At 41.9% G+C, this 20,500-nt stretch overlaps 1 protein-coding gene across 1 annotated transcript in view; it reads left to right on the top strand.

The window, feature by feature from the left end:
* Nucleotides 1–15,381, top strand: part of LOC114069253 (sodium- and chloride-dependent GABA transporter 3) — a 47,395-nt gene extending 32,014 nt beyond the window's left edge. Inside the window, exons 4-11 of the mRNA XM_027905913.1 lie at nt 1,351–1,454; nt 6,675–6,799; nt 7,362–7,474; nt 8,902–9,039; nt 11,351–11,453; nt 11,917–12,017; nt 13,225–13,395; nt 14,809–15,381. Coding sequence (XP_027761714.1) covers nt 1,351–1,454; nt 6,675–6,799; nt 7,362–7,474; nt 8,902–9,039; nt 11,351–11,453; nt 11,917–12,017; nt 13,225–13,395; nt 14,809–14,961 — 1,008 coding nt within the window. The 3' untranslated portion in view covers nt 14,962–15,381. The remainder of the gene's footprint in view (nt 1–1,350; nt 1,455–6,674; nt 6,800–7,361; nt 7,475–8,901; nt 9,040–11,350; nt 11,454–11,916; nt 12,018–13,224; nt 13,396–14,808) is intronic.
* Nucleotides 15,382–20,500: the final 5,119 nt, after the last annotated feature.

Here is a 20,500-nt window from a genome sequence, read left to right as displayed (position 1 = left end):
GTGCTGATCCACTTTCCCAGCTTTTGTCTGTGCCTCACAAGACCGTGCATTTTCAGTTGACCTCTGCTACTCGCAGCTTTTTGGGAGCTTCCAATCCTGTTAAAGAGCCTGTCTGTCAAAAGCCTTTCCCTGTGCAGTTTTTCCTTACCGAGTGGTGAAACTCTGGGATGTAACCCGGCTGTGTCTTATTCGGTATGACAGGAATGAAAGCATTTAAGCCACTGATGTAAATCAAATGTGATCTTAATGTTATTTCTCAACAGAAACACTCGGCGACTCCAGAGACCAAGGTCTCACTTGATCACATGTAAAACAAACACATCCCCTTCCTGTATTTACGGAGTATTTGATTGCTGTTATTAGTCACAAAGTCATTACCTGTGTTTCCTGTTTTCCCTCTTTTCCTGCTGCACAGCCATTGCCTCTGGTTATCAGTCTCGGTACTTCTCTGGAAAGCACTTTGATTGCTCTGCTTTAACAACAACAAAAAAAAAAAAACTTACAGAGATCATTTATCCCAGGAAACCAAGAGTAGGAACTTATTGGAGATAATAGTGTAGATGTAGATTCTACACATCCTTATCATGGCCAAACCAGGAGTTCAAAGGGTGCATTCACCCCCAAATGAGAACACACCAAATGAAACCAACTGCTTTGTTGGAGTACTTTTAAAGTAAAAAAAAATTGCCTATTAATGCTCTGAGATTGCTGTGAGGAGAAGAATCTGTGTCAGCTGAGGCTTCATTTTGCTTTTTTCCCTGATTTAGAATTAAGTGTCTGCAACACTTTAGGATATAAATGTTACCATAATGATATGATAAAGCTACTAACTTGTTAAACTCTTCAAAACTTTTATTTGTCAGTTGTACAGTGACTAGAACCATGGTTTCATGCCTGATTGGAACCCCTAGGTATTGCTAAAAACCTCCTTTCCCTGGATAAGTTACCCTTCTCTTTACCCAGCTTAATTCATAAGTTGTCTGTGAGCAGAACATTTTGTCTTCAGAATATTTATTCACACTAGATTTTTTAATTTGAGTAAATACCTATCAAATGGGAATGAGATAAACGCAGATGATTTTGTTTGGGTTGCAATAGCTGACACCTTATAGTGGTAATAAAGCCATTAAATAATTTATGTTGCCTGAGGTTCATCTCCAGAAGTTCTGTCTCGCTTTCTACATCAATTAGGTTGAACTCAAATAATATTTTTTTTAAGGTTGTGATTTGTGAAAGGTTTCCCAGACTCTCTTAACCTGTAGAGTTGGCTCTGCAAATTCACAGCCAGTATATGCCTAAAGGTGATTTCTTCTTGACCTTTTTTAAGCACTCCATGTTTTGTGTCCCCAGGTGTGGGTGGATGCTGGCACACAGATATTCTTCTCTTATGCCATCTGCTTGGGGTGCCTGACAGCCCTGGGAAGTTACAACAACTACAACAACAACTGCTACAGGTAATTCCTTCCACACTTTTGTTCTGCTTTTGTTTTCAGTGCTGGAAGTGTCCACACACCCTGCTTCTCTTGGAACTGCTTCCCTTTTCCTTGAACTGTTTGCATGAATATTCATAAGCATTTTTGTAGAACAGAGACCTCTAACGTTTCTTATAACTGCCTCAGAGGAACTCCTCTCCAAAATTTGGGGTTTTCATCCCTTTGGATCACATCTGACCCTTATGAGCCCCTCGGTACACACAGGGATACACAATGGATGGGAAAACACAGAATTCCATACATGTATAACTGCACCTGGACGTGTTGTTTGATCTGCTTTAAAAAAAAAAAAATCCCACTCAAAAACTTCTCTTAAGACTCACCTAAGTTTGGTCTACACTCTGAGTGTCACCTTAGCCCATAGTTTGCAAGCACAGAGGGAATGGGCAGCATTTCATGGCTTACCTCTATAGAATTCCCTCTGTTAGGGAATTGCTAACGACCTCAGGAGGTTTTAATCTTTCCTGAATCGATGGCAAAAGGATATGATTCTCACAAAGTCCTCCTTCCACGTTACTGGCATGGGCAGGAATACCAGCAATACTTTTTAATTCTGGCATCAGTGGTGAGTGAATTAATTTTCCTACAATTCCTACTAGGTAGTAAAGGATACTTTGTGTTGAGTCCATTAGGGTTTACAGAAAGAGAATTAAAATTTCACTTTTCTGTAAAGGAAACAATACAGTCCAAAAGCAAAAGAACCCCAAACACATCACCCCTTAAAGCCCCGAAAGTGTAAGTGTTTAAATTCTAAATTACGGTGTTACCTGGAGAGTTTTAGGAAATGCCTCCTTCTTTCCATATTTGCTCTTCTGTCAGAGAAACATCGACCTACACGACCCACAGAGGGAGGGTTGGAAGGGGACTGGAATCCTGGAAAATACAGGGGATGTATCCACCAGCTAAATGTCTGCAAAGCCATCCAGCCAGAATTAAGGGCATTTTAACATCTAAACATGCAACATAACTTAGCAGCCACAAAGTTCCTCTTTGCTTTGGCTCTGACAGCCCAAATTCCAAATGTTTTGCTGCAGGAAGTGGTGAAAATCCCCTACAACCTTCAGAGCTGATAAACAATAGCGATGCCCCTACAGAGCAACTGCTAATGAGTGTTTTCCCTGATTAGCACAAGCGATGCTTTAACAAAAGCACCGCTCCTTTTCTCTCTTATTTAATCCTATTTTTATTTCTTTCTAGTTGCATCCCATCTAGAAACTACTGTGTCACTATCTCAAGGACTGCAGTGATCTTTCTCCTAGGTTTTCTTCTGTAACTCATTACAAAAAGCAGGAGTTCTGATGTGTGTGCTGATGTAATTTTCCTTCCTTCTCTCTGACCCCAAAACATTTCCCAAATAAGAAATAGATTTTTAGTGTTTCCTGACAGGGGATTCTTAAGAAATCTGAAGGAAGGACTAGGACAGCAGTTAAGTGCAGAGAACAGCTGAGTTGAGCAGGGCAAGATATACTAAGCAGCTGTGCTGTGAAAAGCAGAATTAAATTTATATTTTAACTACTACTTAAAAAAAAAAATCAAAATCAAGATATGGGTTTTCCTCCTGCAATCCCTGCAGTTCCTTGTCTGATCATAATATTGATTTTTTTGCCCTCTGTTTTCCTACACTTTTTTCCTGGGGGAAAGTTGCTGTGGAAAAGGATGACATGAGGTATTTTAGTGGAAAATGAGAAATCTAAACTGCACGAGGGTCTTGTGAATTTAAGATTCAAACCTGATTTAATTCATTACCATTGCAGATGAATTGTGAGCAAGTCACTTAGCTTTTTTGAATAGGAAATTACTTTTCATTGTCCTTATTTAACTTTCATAGTAACACATAAATATAAACTCTCCCTGGATTTACCACCCTTTATATTAAAAACAACTCTTGTGAAAGATGAAAATAGTGGCAGTGCCATCACCAGGCAGCGTTTTCCCCTCATAAATAAGAGAAAGGTGTACTGATATTTCTTTTAATTTTTACCAAGCTCAGAATTCCTAATCCATTCAGAGCATCTTAAGGGTTGGTTTAACTTCAGACCATCTCAGCAGATGGGGCAGAACTTTATGTGTGTCCTTTATCAAACTTCTAGTCTAGGAGGAAAAGAGGAATGTGAATTTGTCCTGAGTGGATCCACACAGGCAAGGAAGGAACCCAAGCGATGAAAAGGGCTCTGTGTGCTCAGAGAAGCTCCTTAAGGAAGGCAGCAGGAATTTTCAGCAGTGTCCTGCCTCTCAGGCAGGGAGAGGAGAAGTGATGCATGTCTTGAATTATTCAGGTGATTGGCAAGAATTTAATTTGGAAGAATGTGATGTTTTCATAAAAGTTTGAAATCAGTTTGGCCTTCATTCAGGCTTTGATGCCTTTCTACCAAGGGTGCTTATAAAAAATTCCTGGTGTCCTTCCAGTAGTTCTTGGGCATTTGTGTTTTAAAGTTTATTTGTTTCACAACCAACAGATCCAGACCACCCCTCTCAATTTTTTTTTTCCCAAAATAACAAAAAAGGACTAAACTGTGGGTTACACACATCTTGTCTATAGGGAAAAAAAACCAGGAATTGAGGGGTTAGCAGAATTCCTGCAAAGGCAAAGGAAGGATGGAAATTAAAATTGGAGATTATAGGACTGGAAACACTGGTGGGTTCCCAGAGAACCTGCATTTGGTCTGTCACTGCTTCACTAGGAGATGAAAATGATTCTGTTATGTGAAGAGAACAGGTACTGGAGGTGATGAAAATCCCCTTAGGTTGCCCTTTTTGCCCATTTCCTTGGAGAAATCTGTACCTGCCCTTTGGATATTTTGGGCCGTGGTGCTGTGGTTTTTAGGACTTCCCTGTGAGTGGAGGAATGCCTGTGATGCTCTTGTTCAGTGGGATAGTCCAGCTCAAACCACTTGGACCTTCCTTCCAGACTGAGCAGCAGACACAGACAGGGACTCTGAAGGTGCACAGGGAGTGATCTGTCTCCACCTCCAGCCTTTATCTCATGCTTAGAGACCAGCAGTCTCGAATGTCCTGTGCCATCATTCATCAGCAAAAAAAAAAAAAAAAAAACAAACCAACCTTGCTGTTTGGACTGCATTTGAAGCCTGAGAATTATCCAAAATAAATCTTATCTGCAGAAAACAGGCTGTGCCAAGTGGAAGCATCATGTGGCTGGTGAACAGCCACCTCCATCCCACTGAAGTAGTTTCTCTTTCCCCCCCCTCAGAGGTTTTTAAAAAAAATCCATCTTTCTGACCTCTCTTATCGACAGGTTTTCATCACACTCAGTTTTAATTTCTCAGCACTGAACTCACCAGTTTCTGAGGTGAGAGAGGCTGCAGTGAGAATCCCTCCCCAGCTTACTGCAGAGCTGAAATGCACTGAGAAGGTCAGGAAGGTGGTGGTGGTTTACTTTGTTTTATTTCTTTGTAAAGCACAAAGAACTCTGTGCTCCTGGTTCCTTTCTTTTAGATTCTATTTGATTAAGGAATCTATTTACCCTTGACAATAAACAGGGTTAGAGGGAGTTCAAGATGGTCCATGTCTGAGTATTAATCCACAAATTTTTCATTTCTGGCACATTTTGGTGATTTGTAGATGATGTGACAAATATATATAATTTTTTTTTTTTTTTTTTTACTATGAAATGGTTATGATAGCACAAAACCTTCTTAAAAAATGGTTTAAATTAACTGTAGCTAAAGTGATGAGAGAGAACCCAAGCCTCTCGTGGCCCTTTGGCCATGGTTGAGTTGATCTCTCACCTTGCAGCACGGAAATGTCAGGCTGCTCCCCTGCCAGTTGGAATGATGTGTGTGTCTGATGCTCAGGTGAGTGTGAACTGGTATCAAGAAGCTGGTATCTGGAGAGATGTGAGGCAGTGTGGGGCTTGTTACTGAAGGAACAAGATGCTGGACCTGGTGACCTAACTCCATCAACTCATGAGATGAAGTTACAGGATAAAAATACTCTGTGAAACCTGCCACAAAACACAGAGATAAGAAAAGGAGTTTTGCAGGAATATATGCCAGGACTTTAAAGCATGAATTGTTTCTGATTCTCAAAAAGTCCCTACAGATCCATGACAAAGATGTGAACCATTATTGAAGCTGTGAATTTTACAGGGTCCTTTCTTCCAGCTGATAGCTTGTGCAAAAACTTGTTTCAGAGCCGTAGTAGGATGGGAATAAACCAGACTAAAGGATAAGCTTGAGGCAGCTCCAGGCTTGCCTTGTGTTTCAGTGGTTTAAGATCCTAATTTACTCTCAGACATCTGGATTAGACCATTGCTTTCTCAAGCACACAGCTCTCTCTCATGGCGAGCAGCCCTATCAGACTGCCTGTCATGATAAATCATTCTTGCCCCCTCGTCCCTCACGCCTGCAGAGCCGTCTGAGCGCAGGATGTACAACGATATTTCACTGAGCTCTGGGGGAAAATCGCACTTTGCTGCAAGAATATCTTGCCTTTTTTTTTTTTTTTTTTTTTTTTTTTTTTTTTTTTTTTAAGTGATTTACTTCTGTGACGTTTCCATTCTGGGGAAAGAAACGCTTCTTCACCTTGGCCTTGTCATTGTCACAGTTTGATAGGTAGGATATGTTTGTCTGAGAGGTCCCTACACAGTCTTGGCCCTTGTTGGGCACTTTTTCAGGCATCCACACATTTCCTAGACTATCTGCAATTCTTTTCATACCCACAGCTTCTTAAAAAAGCTATAAACCATACTGGAGTTGTATTTTGTATGGATATGTATTGCCAGTATACCTGGAATAGAAGGAGCTAAGATGTGACCACAGGATTTGTTTTTATTTCTCAGGAAAATAGTGATACCAACTTTATGTAGTTTATAAATGAGTTCACGCCCTCTGGAATATATTATTGCAACTACTCTGGAGTTCCTAACACCATTCCTGTGATAGTTTTAAATGTTTTCTAAGGGTTCCATTGGAAAAGAGCAAACAGGTTTGCAATTCCACCAGTTAAAACACAGCCAGGGTTTTATGATGGCATCCTCCTGCACATGTTTATTCCTGACTGGTTGCTCCCAGTCATAATATGAGTTGGGAGCTTACTCTTAATGAGCAATCAATCTACTGTTCATTCCTGCAGCCTGGGGTTCTGTCAGTCCTGTGGCTCAGTGTATGAAGGAAAACCCCTGCTCTGGAGATCAACAGCAGTGTTTTTTATTTATATTTTCAGAGACTGCATCATGCTCTGCTGCTTGAACAGTGGCACAAGTTTTGTTGCTGGTTTTGCTATCTTTTCAGTTCTTGGATTTATGGCTTATGAACAAGGCGTGCCCATTGCAGAAGTTGCAGAGTCGGGTAAGTTCCAAAACCAGTTTTCTGAGTTCACAAAAAATGCTCACAGGTTGTAGTCAAAGTTCTTAGTCTGTGTCATGGCTTGTGGAGAAGACAACTCATTAGAAAAACTTCTTAACTATTCTTTCAGCCAGACATTTGTGTGTGAAAAATATTAACGTGAAAAAATATTAACATGACAGTACCAAGTTCCTAAAGTCAAAGAGCCACTGTTACACAAACTTAGTCCAGCTGATTATTTAGCACCTCAGTTGTGTTACATTCTCATCCTCATCTGCATTCTGTTTTCTTTCAACTTTTTTTTCCTTCTGAAACTAAAAAATAGAAAGGGTATATAAGGAAAAAAAACACTGTAGCTATTAAGGTAATGAGAAAACAGCTTTTGGGAGAAGTCTTTGGAAGTGCCCTGAGGACTTGCTTGATTTATACAGATGTATACAATGTTGGGGTCAGCAAAGCTGTGGCACCCTCAGCACTGCACAGGCTGCTCTGGAGGAACTGAACTCCAGCCCAGCCAGACCCACACACAAGAATAAACCATTTCCTTTCTTCTCTTCATTTTCAGGACCAGGACTTGCATTTATAGCTTACCCTAAAGCTGTAACCATGATGCCTCTTTCTCCGCTGTGGGCAGCTCTGTTCTTCATGATGCTCATATTCCTTGGATTAGATAGTCAGGTATGAAAAAACCACACTATTGAAATGTCCTGTCAGATTCCCTGGAATGTGGGTATCAGCACCCTGGGTGTAAACAGCATCTAACCTGATTTAAAACCCAACAGTAACTTAACTCTTCGCTTGAGAGCTTTAATTCAAGTTCCTATTTTAAATCTCAGTTGTGTGGTGCTGGAGATTTCTTCATGATTAACTCTGAAGGCTGGTTCAGCTTCTCTCCAGCTTTCATTATTAACATGGAAATCAGTTTGAACTTAAACAGGGATGATTAAAATTCACAGTTCAGTAAAATGCCAGTGTGTCCTCTTTCCCCATTTTTAAAGCACTTTGCAATGAATTTTGAAACTGAATATCAGATAGTGATAATGTAATTTTCTATGGTTTATTTTTACTTCAAGATGCTGCAGCAAGATATATATATAATCATATCCTGCAGCAAAGGGGCAGCATAGAATTTGTCCATCCTGTGTGACCATAAAAAATGCAAAAGCTGCTTGAAGAAAAATGTAAAGTGGGTGGAATTTTCAGCATGGAGTTCAACTCTTGGCATGGTTGGGTTCAGAAAATTTATCATTATATACTGTAGAATAAAGCTTATCAGTGCTTTATTTTGCCTGGCATTTCCAATCACTAAACTTGATGTTTTAGTAACTGCTCTTTTTTTCCTGATCTCACAGATTTTTCAAAGTATTCTTTTTTTTTTCTTTTTTTTTTTCTTTTTTTCTTTTTATTTTTTTTTCTTTTTAAATTGAGCAATGAAACAGGCTTTATATTGCCAACTTTTGGGCATTAGTTTTGGTTCCTACTTTAGAAACCTTGCTCCAAAGCCCTGGCTCAGAAGCTCAGGCCTCTTGCTTTCTGCTGATGTTAAAAGACAGAGTGAGTGTTCCCCCACTCCTTATCAGAATACCTGGACTGGGCACTCAACGGCTTTGTGGAACTTCTCTCTTCTGGTAAATGGAGAGAATGTCTCCAAAAACCTGTTCTTCTGTGTGTGTCAATCACCACAGCCAAAAGAACCTCCCTCCCTCATTCAACATCCCTCTTTCGTAATGATACAGGAGAAAGAAAGAAAAAAAATTCCCACTTGGTTTTTTAGAACAAGTAAACCTGTGACACAATTTAAGCCACATTTGGAAGACTTAATTTTTGTTTAAGCCATCTGCTACGGGGCAAATGCATTCTGGGGTAACACTTGTGTGTTCAACTGTTTGGATTTGGTGGTGGACTGGAAATCCCTGACTTGGGAGTTTTTATTGTGAAAAGGTTTTCCTCTGTGTTTGAGCTCCTACTTATTGAGCCCCCTCAGGGATAATCTGCTCCCTGTGGTGAAACCACAGAAGGATATTTGAAGGGTTTGGTAGCAAATCCAAACGTGAGCAGCAGAGGAGACACAGGTTTCACTTGTGCTTTCCTGCCCTGTGTTGCAGTTCGTGTGCGTGGAAAGCATCGTGACAGCTGTTGTGGACATGTACCCAAAGGTGTTCCGAAGGGGCTACAGGAGAGAACTGCTCATCCTTGGCCTCTCCATTGTGTCGTATTTCCTTGGCCTCATAATGTTAACTGAGGTAAGAGGTGCGTTGTTGCAGAGAGAAGGGAACGGGGTTCTGTTTATCACCACAGCGGATTAAAAGGAAGGACATTTGCACAAGGACAAATTTCCCTGTCAGGAATAAAACTGCGAAATACTTGAGAGAGTATTCTCAGCTACTGTGTAACATCTGAAATGTAAAAGGTCTCCTCGGTTTTCCAGTTGAGCTTAGGAAATATTTTAATTAAACATACATAGGAGATTCCATCTGCTTTCCACCAGCCAACCAAACACACTGGCCATGGTTTCTGCTGACTTACCTTGGGCAGAAACAACCACATTTTGGATGGAAAGATCAATAATGGAGTTGAAGTAAAGTGAGAAGAGAAAATTAAAACATCATTGGTTTTTATGTCACTAGGCCAGGTCAATCAGTGCAGCACATCTCTGAGCTGAAATTGGTTTGGTAAGAGTAGGGAGGGCAGGGAAAAAAAAGAATTCTTTTTTCCAAATGAACCAACATGTTTGCTTCCGGATGTTCTGAACCAAGAATTCCAAGGGTGTCAGTTGATCCCATCAGTTCATGAAGTCTGCCAGCCAGGCTGGGGAGGGACTCCAAGACCCTCTGGCGCTTGGTAGGAGTTCAGCACTTGTTTTTTTATCAACAGCCTCTACCTCCTTCACCTTCCCCTCCCAGGACAGGAAGGAGAGGGGCAGAATCCACGCTCTCCTCTGCCCGTATTTCTCCTGGCTGGGCCATTAAGGCCTCCCAGTATCCAGCAGGACCAAGTTCCTTCCATGCCTGAGGAGCTGCAGGATGCAGTGCCTGAGGAAGTCTGGCTGTACTGATCGTGTGGGGCCACCACGTGTCTCTGCTGTGCAGTGATTGCAGCTGCCAACTCATCCAGGGACACTGCAGTTCCCTCCACAGAGATCCACTGTGTGCTCTTCCAACTGCTGTGTTGCTGAAAATAAGCATATTTCACCCAGAAGACGAGTCTGGTGATTTTAACACGCTAGTCTGCTGTTCTCAGTACACAAGTCCTTACAACTAAGAGAATAAATGAACTAAACAAATATATTCGACTTAGATGCACTTTTAAGGAAAGAAAGACAAAGATGGGGAAGAAATTGGAGACTAGGACAAAATAAAATGTTGTTTTAGTCCCAAGTCTTGCCAGACTAATCAGACATCCCTGTATGATGTTCTGTATGAAGCAAACGCAGTTGAAGAGAAGCTTTAAATGTTTATATAATTTATACTTACCTGTAATCCTTCTTACCTTCATTAAGACAAATTGTCTTTGCTACATAAAATGGGAAATCTTGAAATAAATCCCTCCCACAATGCAAGTGTTGAGCACAGCACTGAAAGCCATATTAATGAGACATACAGGTTAAAAGAAAAATAAGCATGAAGAGGATGCAAGCTCTCCAAGCTAACAGGAATATTCTTGCAGGAGTTTTGTGGAGTTTGTCCTTATATTATACTATGTTGGTAGACCTCTAAGTTTGCAGTTTGCTCAGGTGTTTGCTGAGCCTCACCATGGGCCCTTTGCAGTAGAGAATCAGTTTTCTTCATGTTTTTAGAGTTCTCTTCCACTTGCAGAAAATTGTCCAAGATGCAATGGATCCCACGTGCTCCCCAAACAGCATTGCACTCAAACTGAAGGGCTGATCTCGAGCCCCTGTTTCCTTTACACAGCTCTCTGCAGAGGGAAGTCTTAGAATTCCTTTCTGTGGAAATGCTCTTTGTGAATCTCCTCCTCATTATTTCAATATAGAATTTATATGCTATAAAAGATGAAGTATCTCTCACATAAAGTAGTGCAATATAATTCATGTAATTTTAGTTGTCAGGTTATCCATAATGTTTCCAATTGGATGACTCTTATTTTTGGATGTGTGTCAAGTAATAATGATTTATTTCAGTAATGTGGCTTAAAGGCTGTGGGCTACTGTCAAACTGTAGAGGTCAGTTTATTCATTTCACAGTCCCTACATCCTTGTAGAGTGATTCTTGTAGCTACAGATTTTACCTTCTGTCCCCACATTTTAACTAATCCTTTTACATATGAATAGCACAGACATGGAACCAAGACCCTGCATCTTCACGTGCAGCACCAGAGGATGTCTGCAGCTCGATGGGATAACAGATGAAATAATCTTTCACAATAAGAAAATCACTGAGAAATTAATATTCTTTGTTCATGAACTAACCAACTTGAGTAGGAAGATTGCCAGAGAACCAACAGATTGACTGTGTAACTGAAGCATATTTGCTATGGAATATTCCCGCTGCTGCCAACACAATATTTTTTTTTGCCTTTCCTCTTTTTGTCTTCCAGGGGGGGATGTATGTCTTTCAGCTGTTTGACTCCTATGCAGCCAGTGGCATGTGCCTTCTCTTTGTTGCCATATTTGAATGTGTCTGCATAGGCTGGGTGTACGGTGAGTGCCTGAAAATTCCTGCTGTCTTCGCTTCTCATAGAAGTTTTCTTATTGTGTAAAAGCAAAGTGGAAGCCTTGTACCCTCGTGGAGTGGGGTCCTCCTCGTTCCCATGCCCTGCTGAAAGTCGGGAATGCCTTTTTTTCCTCTCTAAATGAACAAGAGAGTGGAATAAATGTTTATATTTTCCCCCTTGGTCCTAGTCAGGACTGCCCTCCACCTTCACCATGGAACTGCTTTGCTGCCTCTCCTTCCTGCAGTTCCTGTTGGTCACACAGGGCTGGGCAGCAGCCTCTGTGCCAGCAGCACGAAGCAGATGGCAGGGAGGTGTGTCAGGGAGAGGGAGCAGCTTCAGTCCTCACAGCTCTGTCTGTGGTTTGCTCCTCACTGTTTGAAAATACTGGCTGTGCCACCCCTTAGTGTACGTTCTACATCTGCTTTTCTCTTGGTTCTTTTTTGGGGCAGGCAGCAATCGCTTCTATGAGAACATTGAAGATATGATTGGGTACAAACCCCTGTCGTTGATTAAGTGGTGCTGGATGGTCATAACTCCAGGTATTTGTGCAGTAAGTACAGAATATACAAATGATTTGGTTTAGACATAAAGAGGGGGGGTTTGTACATGGATTTATAATTTTGTTGCTAATAATAATTGAGAAAAAGTGCCTATTGATTCGTAGCATATATCTCAAATAAAAATCCCTCTGTAGGTTCTGTAAAAATTGTTAAACGTTCTGTGAATTGTGAGAAACCTTAGCATGCACATTCATAGGGAAAGAAAGAATCCCAGAGCCCTAACCAAATATTTGCCAGTACAACAGAGGTGTTTTTCCCTGCAGAGTCAGGACACCTCGAGTACTAGCACTTAGCTTGAGCTTCTCCAGACTTGTGCTGGTTCCTTTGCTGCTCCAGCCTCCTTTCTCCTCTCTCTCTGAGTAAATAGACATTTTTCAAAGGAGACAGGACATTTTTTCTTCCAGTGAAAGCAGAAGAGGCCCAAAGCACATCCCATGTGCATGAAGAAGGGGAGGGAACTTGCCCATAGCAGAAGTTGGCAGTACTGGTGCCCACTGTGGTGAGCTGTGTCTGCACAACGGGGCAAAGTTACAAAAGCAGCACGACCAAACTGTCCATAAACTTGCTCCTTGGGCTCTGCCAGTTCACTTTTGAAACCTGAGAAAATTTCTGACTCGTCACCAGCTCTGAAATGAACTTCATCCCGTTTTCTCCTTTAACCACTCCGGACAAAAGTGCACGGTAGCTGTTCTATATTTCACAAATACAAATGGTCCAAACTGCTTGATTGGACACCTGGCAAATTTAGATGGATCTATGGGAGCTTTTGGGAGGATGAAAGCACTGTCCTGCAGAACTGCAGATACGCACAGTGGATTAAGGCAGCTTTGAAAATTTTGGCTTTCCTTGTTCATCAGGTTAGAGAGAACATAGCTTGTGTTACCTAATAACAGCTGGTTCAGGTAGCAAAGCCTAATCTTTCCTGCCCAGGTACTCTTTGCCATCAAAGTGCAGGACTTATTGTCACCAAGAGGTAAATAGGATTTAAACTTGAAATGTTGTTCGTTCCTGCGGGAGCGACTGAGATACATTGCTTAAGCTGTACATAGAAGGAGATATTGCTGGGGATTTTATTTCTCTGAGTGAAGAGTTTTGCCTCCTCAGGGAGCCTGGCCTTGCCTAAATACTCAGTCACTACCTTGTTACGCAGGCAGGGTTTTCTCAAATACCACTAATAATTGTCTCTGCTTGTTTCAGGGAATCTTCATCTTTTTTCTGGTGAAATACAAGCCTCTGAAATACAACAATGTGTATATATACCCTGACTGGGGCTATGGCATAGGGTGGATGATGGCACTATCTTCCATGGTCTGTATCCCTTTGTGGATCTGCATTAAGCTGTGGAAGACAGAAGGCACTGTCATGGAGGTGAGATATATTTTCAGATTACTGATGCTGAAGAAAGAGCAGGGCAAGGGGTGTGAATCCTCACGTGTGGGAGCCCAGGAATTTATTCAAAGCAGCAATGCCATACCCCTGTTACGGTGGCAGCCTGGGTTAGCCCTCTCAGTCAGTGCTGGAAAGAGGGATCTGAACTTTCTCTATTTTCTTCTGAAATCCTGTTGGTTTTTTTTTTTTTTAACCTGTTTTTACCTTCAGCTTTATGGTGCTCTGTTTCAGCTCAATTTGTAGCTTAAAATCTCTGTAACATCAGCTAAATCATCAAGGAGGTTTGCACCATCCATTTCCTCAGCTCAGCTGCCTTTAAAACCTCAGCTGGTTTTGGTAACTGATGTTTGTGGTGCCAGGATTTCCCCCCAGGAGCTGGGTAGCACTCACATGTGTTTTCTGGACAGTTTTCCTAATTACAGTTCCCTGAATGAGAAATACAGGCAAATAGAAATATTCAGTGCAGTTTACTGACAGTTGGTATCAGGTTAGCTCAGGTTTAGGCTGAGGTTAAGATTACTAAATGTGTTACCTTTAAACTTGAAAGGATGTTCATTTCTGTGGAAAGTCCAAAGAAAAACAGGGAAGATGGTAATAATGGAAGAAAAGAGAATATAAACTTGATTCATCCATTTGGATTATTGCAGAAAAGCCTAATTATATCCATATAGCTGAATAAAGATGGCCTGGAGACTGCCTGGGAAATCTTTACTGTGGGTACACAAACAAAAAATCAATTTTCCATAATACAGATTTCTTAGCATGTCAAAAAAGGAAATTTGCACAAATCTAAATATTAAATATTTTCTTTATGCATCACCCTCACATAACTGTGCAAGTAAACAGTCTTTAAAGTGTGCAATCTGCAGCACTGCAGGCAGGTCATTATCTTGTAGATACAAGGATGTCAAGAGGATTTTTTAATCACAGTTGGAAGCTTCTCGGGAAGCCACCTTCCCACAGCATCTCTGTTACCCAAGCTGTGAGCTTGTGGATATTATTGCTTGAAAAGGGAAAGCTCTTAGATGAGCTTTGTTCCTCAGCTTAACGCTTGTGTGTCTCTTGTGCAGTTATTTTTTCCAGTGTACATCCTCCTACAACATGAGGAGTAAAATGTACCCGTTTAACAGTTGAGTTTCTTCATGGAAAGGGATGTTGCTCTAAATCAGCATAAAACCTCAGTTTGACTTTAGATTTGCCTTCATTCTCTATAGCCTTTGGCCTGGAGTGATTAGTACAGAATTGTGCAGCGTGCAAGTCTGTGGCTGTGACCAGAACAGAGAAAGAGCAGCAGACACGCAAGAGAAAAGGCTTTTATAATCAATCTGTTGATGAGATGAGTGTTCGTGACCAAGACAAACGCACTGATTTCCATTTTCTCCAATTTTCTAGAAATTCAGGAAGTTGGTTACACCCAGCTCAGATCTGAAAATGAGGGGGAAGCTTGGAGGAGGAGCCTACATAGCAGCAATAAATGACTGCGATGCCAAACTGAAAGGAGATGGCACCATTTCAACCATCACAGAAAAGGAAACACATTTCTAAAAGAACTATCTTTTTTTTTTTTTGATTGTTTTATTTTTTTTGTATAAATAAATAAATAAATTCACTTAATTATAGAGGCTGGCTTGTTTTGCACAAAATTTTATTAACCAGTTAATTTTAAAGTGAAAACTGTATACTTGTTTAAAAGTGATTTTTTTAAAATTATAAGTAATGATCATGTAAAAGAAAAAGAAATAGTATTATATGGTCTGTTAGTGATGACTTCTTGTAATATGGTGATTTCAGTAAATGTTCCTTTTTAGAAGTTAGAGGGACCTGTACTATGTGCTGTAAAACTTTTCTACTTTGTTTTCGGGCAGGTGTTGATGTTGTAGAGATCTCTGCCTTCTAACCTGTAAGCATTTCAGACCATTTCAGCTTTTCATGTATGTATATAAAGGGAACCAGACTGTCCTGTTATTTGTCTCAGAAGAAACGAGGAGGGGATGGGGCTGACTTGGAGCTGCTGTTGCATCTCGCTGTGGGTGTGTGGGCAGCACTCAGAGCCTTCCCAAGCGAGGGCGCTGGCTCTGTCCCCTGGCTCCTTGTGATCCAGACCCCAAGTTTTGTGACCCTGACAGCACCTCAGTTGTTCCTGTCATCCTCCTTCCACCTCCCATGGGCTCCAAAAGGTCAAAAATGTGGTGGAATGGGCCCACTTCTGAGTCACTGTTTTTCTGGAGATTGGATAGAGTTTATTTGCTGCTCTTGTAGGTCAATGGTCTCTAAGAGGATGTGCACTACTTCAGGCAACACCCCAAACCTTTTAATTTGCTTTTAATGTCTGTGTGGCCAGCATTTCATTTTTGCCTGGCACTTACATTCTCTGGAGTGAGATGTGTTTGTTGGAGATCAAGGTTACTTTTATAGACTTGGAGATGTTCTGAGGGAAAAAGAGCGGGTTTAGAGGTCTGCATGTCGTGCCCTCTGTCTCTCACTGCATCTGCTTCTCTACCCATCCCCCTCAACAGAAATCAAGGATCCTGCAGTGGCAAAGAGCACTAGGTGGGTTTTCTCCTGGCACATGGTGGGACTGTTCAGGTGTCCTGTGCAGGGTCAGGATTTAGACTGGAGGATCCTTGTGGTTCCCTTCCAACTCAGGATATTCCGTATTTTCTCTTCAAGGTACTTTCTAGATACACTCAGAAAAGGCACTTATTCTTCTCCCCTGAATGGTGTTGAGGCTTGCACTGAAGTCAGAGTAGGAGTCTAGCTGGTGGAAGGTTGGAGTGGTGGTTCTTTTACCTCTAGGAAGATTTCTAGGAGGTCATTTATATATGGTGCAGATGAAGGAATTGGGAATGTTGTGTCTCCTCTGTGTCACAAAGTGAGCAGTACTGGATTGGTCATATCAGGCCTTTTATTCCATCAGTTGTCTGAATCGACTCCCTCTGATTTAAAATTGATTTTGTATGTGAATCCAACGCTAGGAGGTTGTTCCATAAGGTGTGCAGATGCCCCAGTGCCAAAATCTCTAGACTCTATTTTGTGTTGGGCTTTTTTTCTGACAATATTTCAAACATTATTATTTGTCCTTGCCAATTTTTCTTGTCCTGTTTTGGTTATTTAATAGTTTTATGAGAAACTTGTGAACACTGTCCTACACTGCACAGTATTTGGAGGGAGAGCAACAGCCTAAGACAGCCACGAAGAAATGTCATAAAATCTGCTGTACTTCTGCAACTCAAAATCACCAAAGCTCAGATAGATACAAATACCTGGAGTTGTTAGAAACAGAAGTGGCTGCTGGCCTTCTCCCAGGAAAACATTTCCCTAGAAGTCCCTAAGTGTATCTAAATATTGAATGCTTAGAACTGTACCTGCAAATCAGCATTTCTTTGAGACCTTACTGATACTTCTTCAAAAGAATTTTCATCAACATCCTTAAGTCTAGTAGATCTGTTCAATTTTATCTTATTTGTAGGGGGTTTTCGTGTGGCAAGGTGGGAGTCCAAGAGAGATTTTCTCTGCCACAACTCTACTTCAAATACTGTAAGTCCTGCTTGCCTTTGCACGTCTCCGTTGTGAGAAGCTTAGGATAGGGCATTTGGAAGGAACCTGCCTTTAGGCAGGCACAGACCTACAATCTTGTGCCTGCTGGCCTCCCGCAGAGGGAGTCTGCAGCTTGCCATCCAGAGCTAGAGGGTACCATTGAAAATCACTGTCTTGTGGGAAAATAATCCTGGAAGAGAAATGCTCACTAGAACTGAAACCGCAGATGAGATCAGTACAATGAAACAAATGAAAGCTACTTATTGCCATAGAGAAAATGCCCATTCCAAAACCTAGAAATTTACATTTTTAGAAGTCCTAATGAGTCACAAATATTTTTGATTCAGTGTCCCTTCCTGGTCTTTACCCACCAGAGTTGCAGAACAACAGCCCCAAAGCCACATATGGGCCTTGGGGTCGGTTATGTTCCCTCCCAGAGCAAATGTGAAGATATTTTCTTGCTGTTGAAGAATGTGCAAATATAGATGCAGCTTAGGTTACGCTTGGCCTTGGTTTCTGTGGTATTCCCTTCAGCAATCAGGAATCATCAGGAACATTTCCAGCCCCGTGTGCCAAGAGGTGCAGCCCCACCACTCCCCTGGCCATCCACGGTCACAAAGGGAACCCCTACATGAGTCAAGGTTGCCCTTTGAATCAGGACAGGGAAACTTGAGCCACCGTAGCTTGTCTGTGTTCTCTGAAGTGCTGCACTCATCCCCAAAAATCTCCAAAATCTGGAACTCTGTACACTTTGTCTGGAACACGCTTCCTGTTCTGCTGCTACGAACCACTTCACCTGTGGCTTTATACACATACAGATGGCTCGGTGTGGTCTAAAGCATCTCACAGTGTTACTGATGTGCTGTGCTCGTACATGTGTGTGCTTAATACCTGACTTGTTTAACACTGTACTGATTTTTAAAAAAAAAAAATTGGAAAAAAAAAAAAATATTTTTCTTTCATGGGGAGGGATGTGGGAGGGCAAATTTCCTAATAGGATTTGTGTTTCGTTTGGGGTTTTTTGGAAACAATATGAAAGGGGGGGAGGGAGAGGGAAATGCAAAAAAAAAAAAACCTCCAGATATCTCATGATGATTTTTTTTATGCTGTAGAAACAATACTGCCCTTTTCTGAAATATCTCCAGTATTATTAAAAATAATAAAATAAAAATGAACAACCACTAAGTTTTATGTAACACTTTACACAAAGAAAGAGTCTGTTTGGTTTTGAAGGGCAGAAGATTTCGTTTACTTTCTTGTTATCAAAAATTAAAGGAAATGGGCAAAACTCATTCTGCGTATTTTAGTTTATATTGATGTACTTTATATGACACTCCCCTAACGAAATAAATCATCACAACTACCCTTTTAGGGCAGAAAAATATCCCTTGATTCTAAATGGGGAACTGACAAAAAAGGAAAGATTTAGCAACTTTTTTAAGTTCACCCAGCAAACCTGTAGCTGAAAGAAACCAACGTCCCCTGTTCTCACAACTTCCCATCACCGTTATTTAACGGCAATTTAATATTTTAAATTCACATTACCAGGGAAAAACACAGACCTGCTGCTGCTTTCCTCCCCCTGCCCCATCCCTGCCCACCTGTAGCTGGTTTTGCTGGGGCCTCTGTGTCACTGGCAGAATTAAAGCCGTGCAGGAACTTCTTGGGATGAATCAACAAGCCTCTGGTGAGCTGTCAGTGCCTCCAGCTCCCTTCCTGGCCAGACACATGCCAGTGCTGGAGGGAGACACTGCAGGGAAGGGAAGTGCATCTTCCAGCTGCTCCAGACGTTACACTGGATTGAAATAACCTCCCCACCATGGCCTCACTCACAGGCCAATGCTCTGTCCCTTTGATGATCTGATTTTTATGCTTTTATACTCCCTGTACCCCTGGAGCACCCTGTGCAGCTTTGGGGCCCCTTCCAGTGCCTAAAGGGTCTCCAAGAGAGCTGGAGAGGGACTGGGCACAAGGAATGGAGGGACAGGATAGAGGGCAGGGTTAGATGGGATATTATGAAAAAATTCTTCCCTGTGAGGGTGGGCAGGCCCTGGCACAGGCTGCCCAGAGAAGCTGTGGCTGCCCCTGGATCCCTGGAAGTGTCCAAGGCCAGGATGGATAGGGTTTGGAGCAACCTTGTTCTAGTGGAAGGTGTCCCTGCCCATGGCAGGGGGCTTGGAACAAGATGAACAAGATGAACTTTAATGTCCTTTCCAACCCAAATTTGTCCATGTTTTTTTTTTTTTTTTTTAATCAAGAACCCATCTACAGGGAAAAATTCTTACATTAGTACATGACACACTGATGAAAAACTGTATATTCCACTCTGAGGCACCCTATATTATAGTTGCCTGCAACAGAGGAAATTAAGTTATTTTCTTACAGGCTGTTTCTCCTCTTGACTAGTCAAGTGTGGCTATAGTAAGGAAAAGGTGCTGTGGGTTTTGACAAAGATTTTTAATTCCTCTCTGACTGTGCCCACCCCTGGCTCTTGGGCTGTTACACTGCGTGATAAACCCCAGCCCCTGTTTCTCACTAAAATATTACCTTGAGCTGATGGAGAGGGTCCTTGTACAGCATGATGAGCTCCTTGGCTTTGAAAATGAGGGAGTTCTTGCTGCTGTGGTTTTTCAGTTAAACAAGAAGCAGGAAGATAGTCAAGAGTTCCTTGCTATAAATGGTTATTGACAAAATATCGGGGTGTGCTTTCTACTTCCATCAGCTGGCTGTTAACCCGATCCATCGGTCCTCTCTCCGTTCTCAGCACTGTGGAAAAGGCACTTCAGCTTTTCTCAGATGTTACTGTAAAACCTTTTAAGATTAACGCTGAGAGAGCTCTGGCTGATTTCTTTTTATTTAAATGAAAACACCCATTTACCATACTACACAGAGATGACTCATCCCTCTCCCCTTCCCAGAGGGCTCAGAACTGTCTGCAATTAAGGCATGCCATGCTCAAAAGAGCAAACATCAGCTATTCAGGCAGACACCTCCAGGGCCAGTGCCAAGTTTGGCTGCAGATAGTGACGTGGGGACCGTGCCGTGCTCTGCTCAGCACCCGCGTCAGGCAGCCCTGGCACCCGCACGCACAGGGGAGAGGGGGCACAGCCCTCGTGCCTTCACCAGCCCTGCAAAAAGCTTTCCGTGGGTAATTCAGGGTCGTGTTTGTGTTTGCTGTGAGGCAGCACAGCTGGGTTTGTCGGCAGCAGGAGCTGAGCTGTGCCAGCTGCCCGTGGAGCATCCTGAGAGCTGTGGAACAACCACACAGACACTGCAGAGCTCTGAAAGAGCCCAACCCTCAGCTTGGCCCAGCATTAATTTGGGAGAACAAATGTACATACCTCGACAGGAATGCACCCAGGAGTTATTGTGGGCTTTATCAAGCTCCGTAGCTTTTATTTTTTTGGGGTGTTCCTCTTCTTTTCCAGAGAAATCAGCTTTGTTGTCTGTGTTGAAGTGCAGGCACAAATTGCAAGCCAGGGAATGCAAGACCAGATCAGCAAGCTGAAATCAGAATGAGAACAGGCCACTGAGACAAGCAAGGGAC

This window comes from Empidonax traillii, unplaced genomic scaffold (assembly GCF_003031625.1).
Source record: "Empidonax traillii isolate 1590-97213 ecotype Southwest subspecies unplaced genomic scaffold, ASM303162v1 scaffold1221:size261454, whole genome shotgun sequence".
Classification (NCBI taxonomy): domain Eukaryota; kingdom Metazoa; phylum Chordata; class Aves; order Passeriformes; family Tyrannidae; genus Empidonax; species Empidonax traillii.
This window is presented reverse-complemented; position numbering and strand designations above follow the sequence as displayed.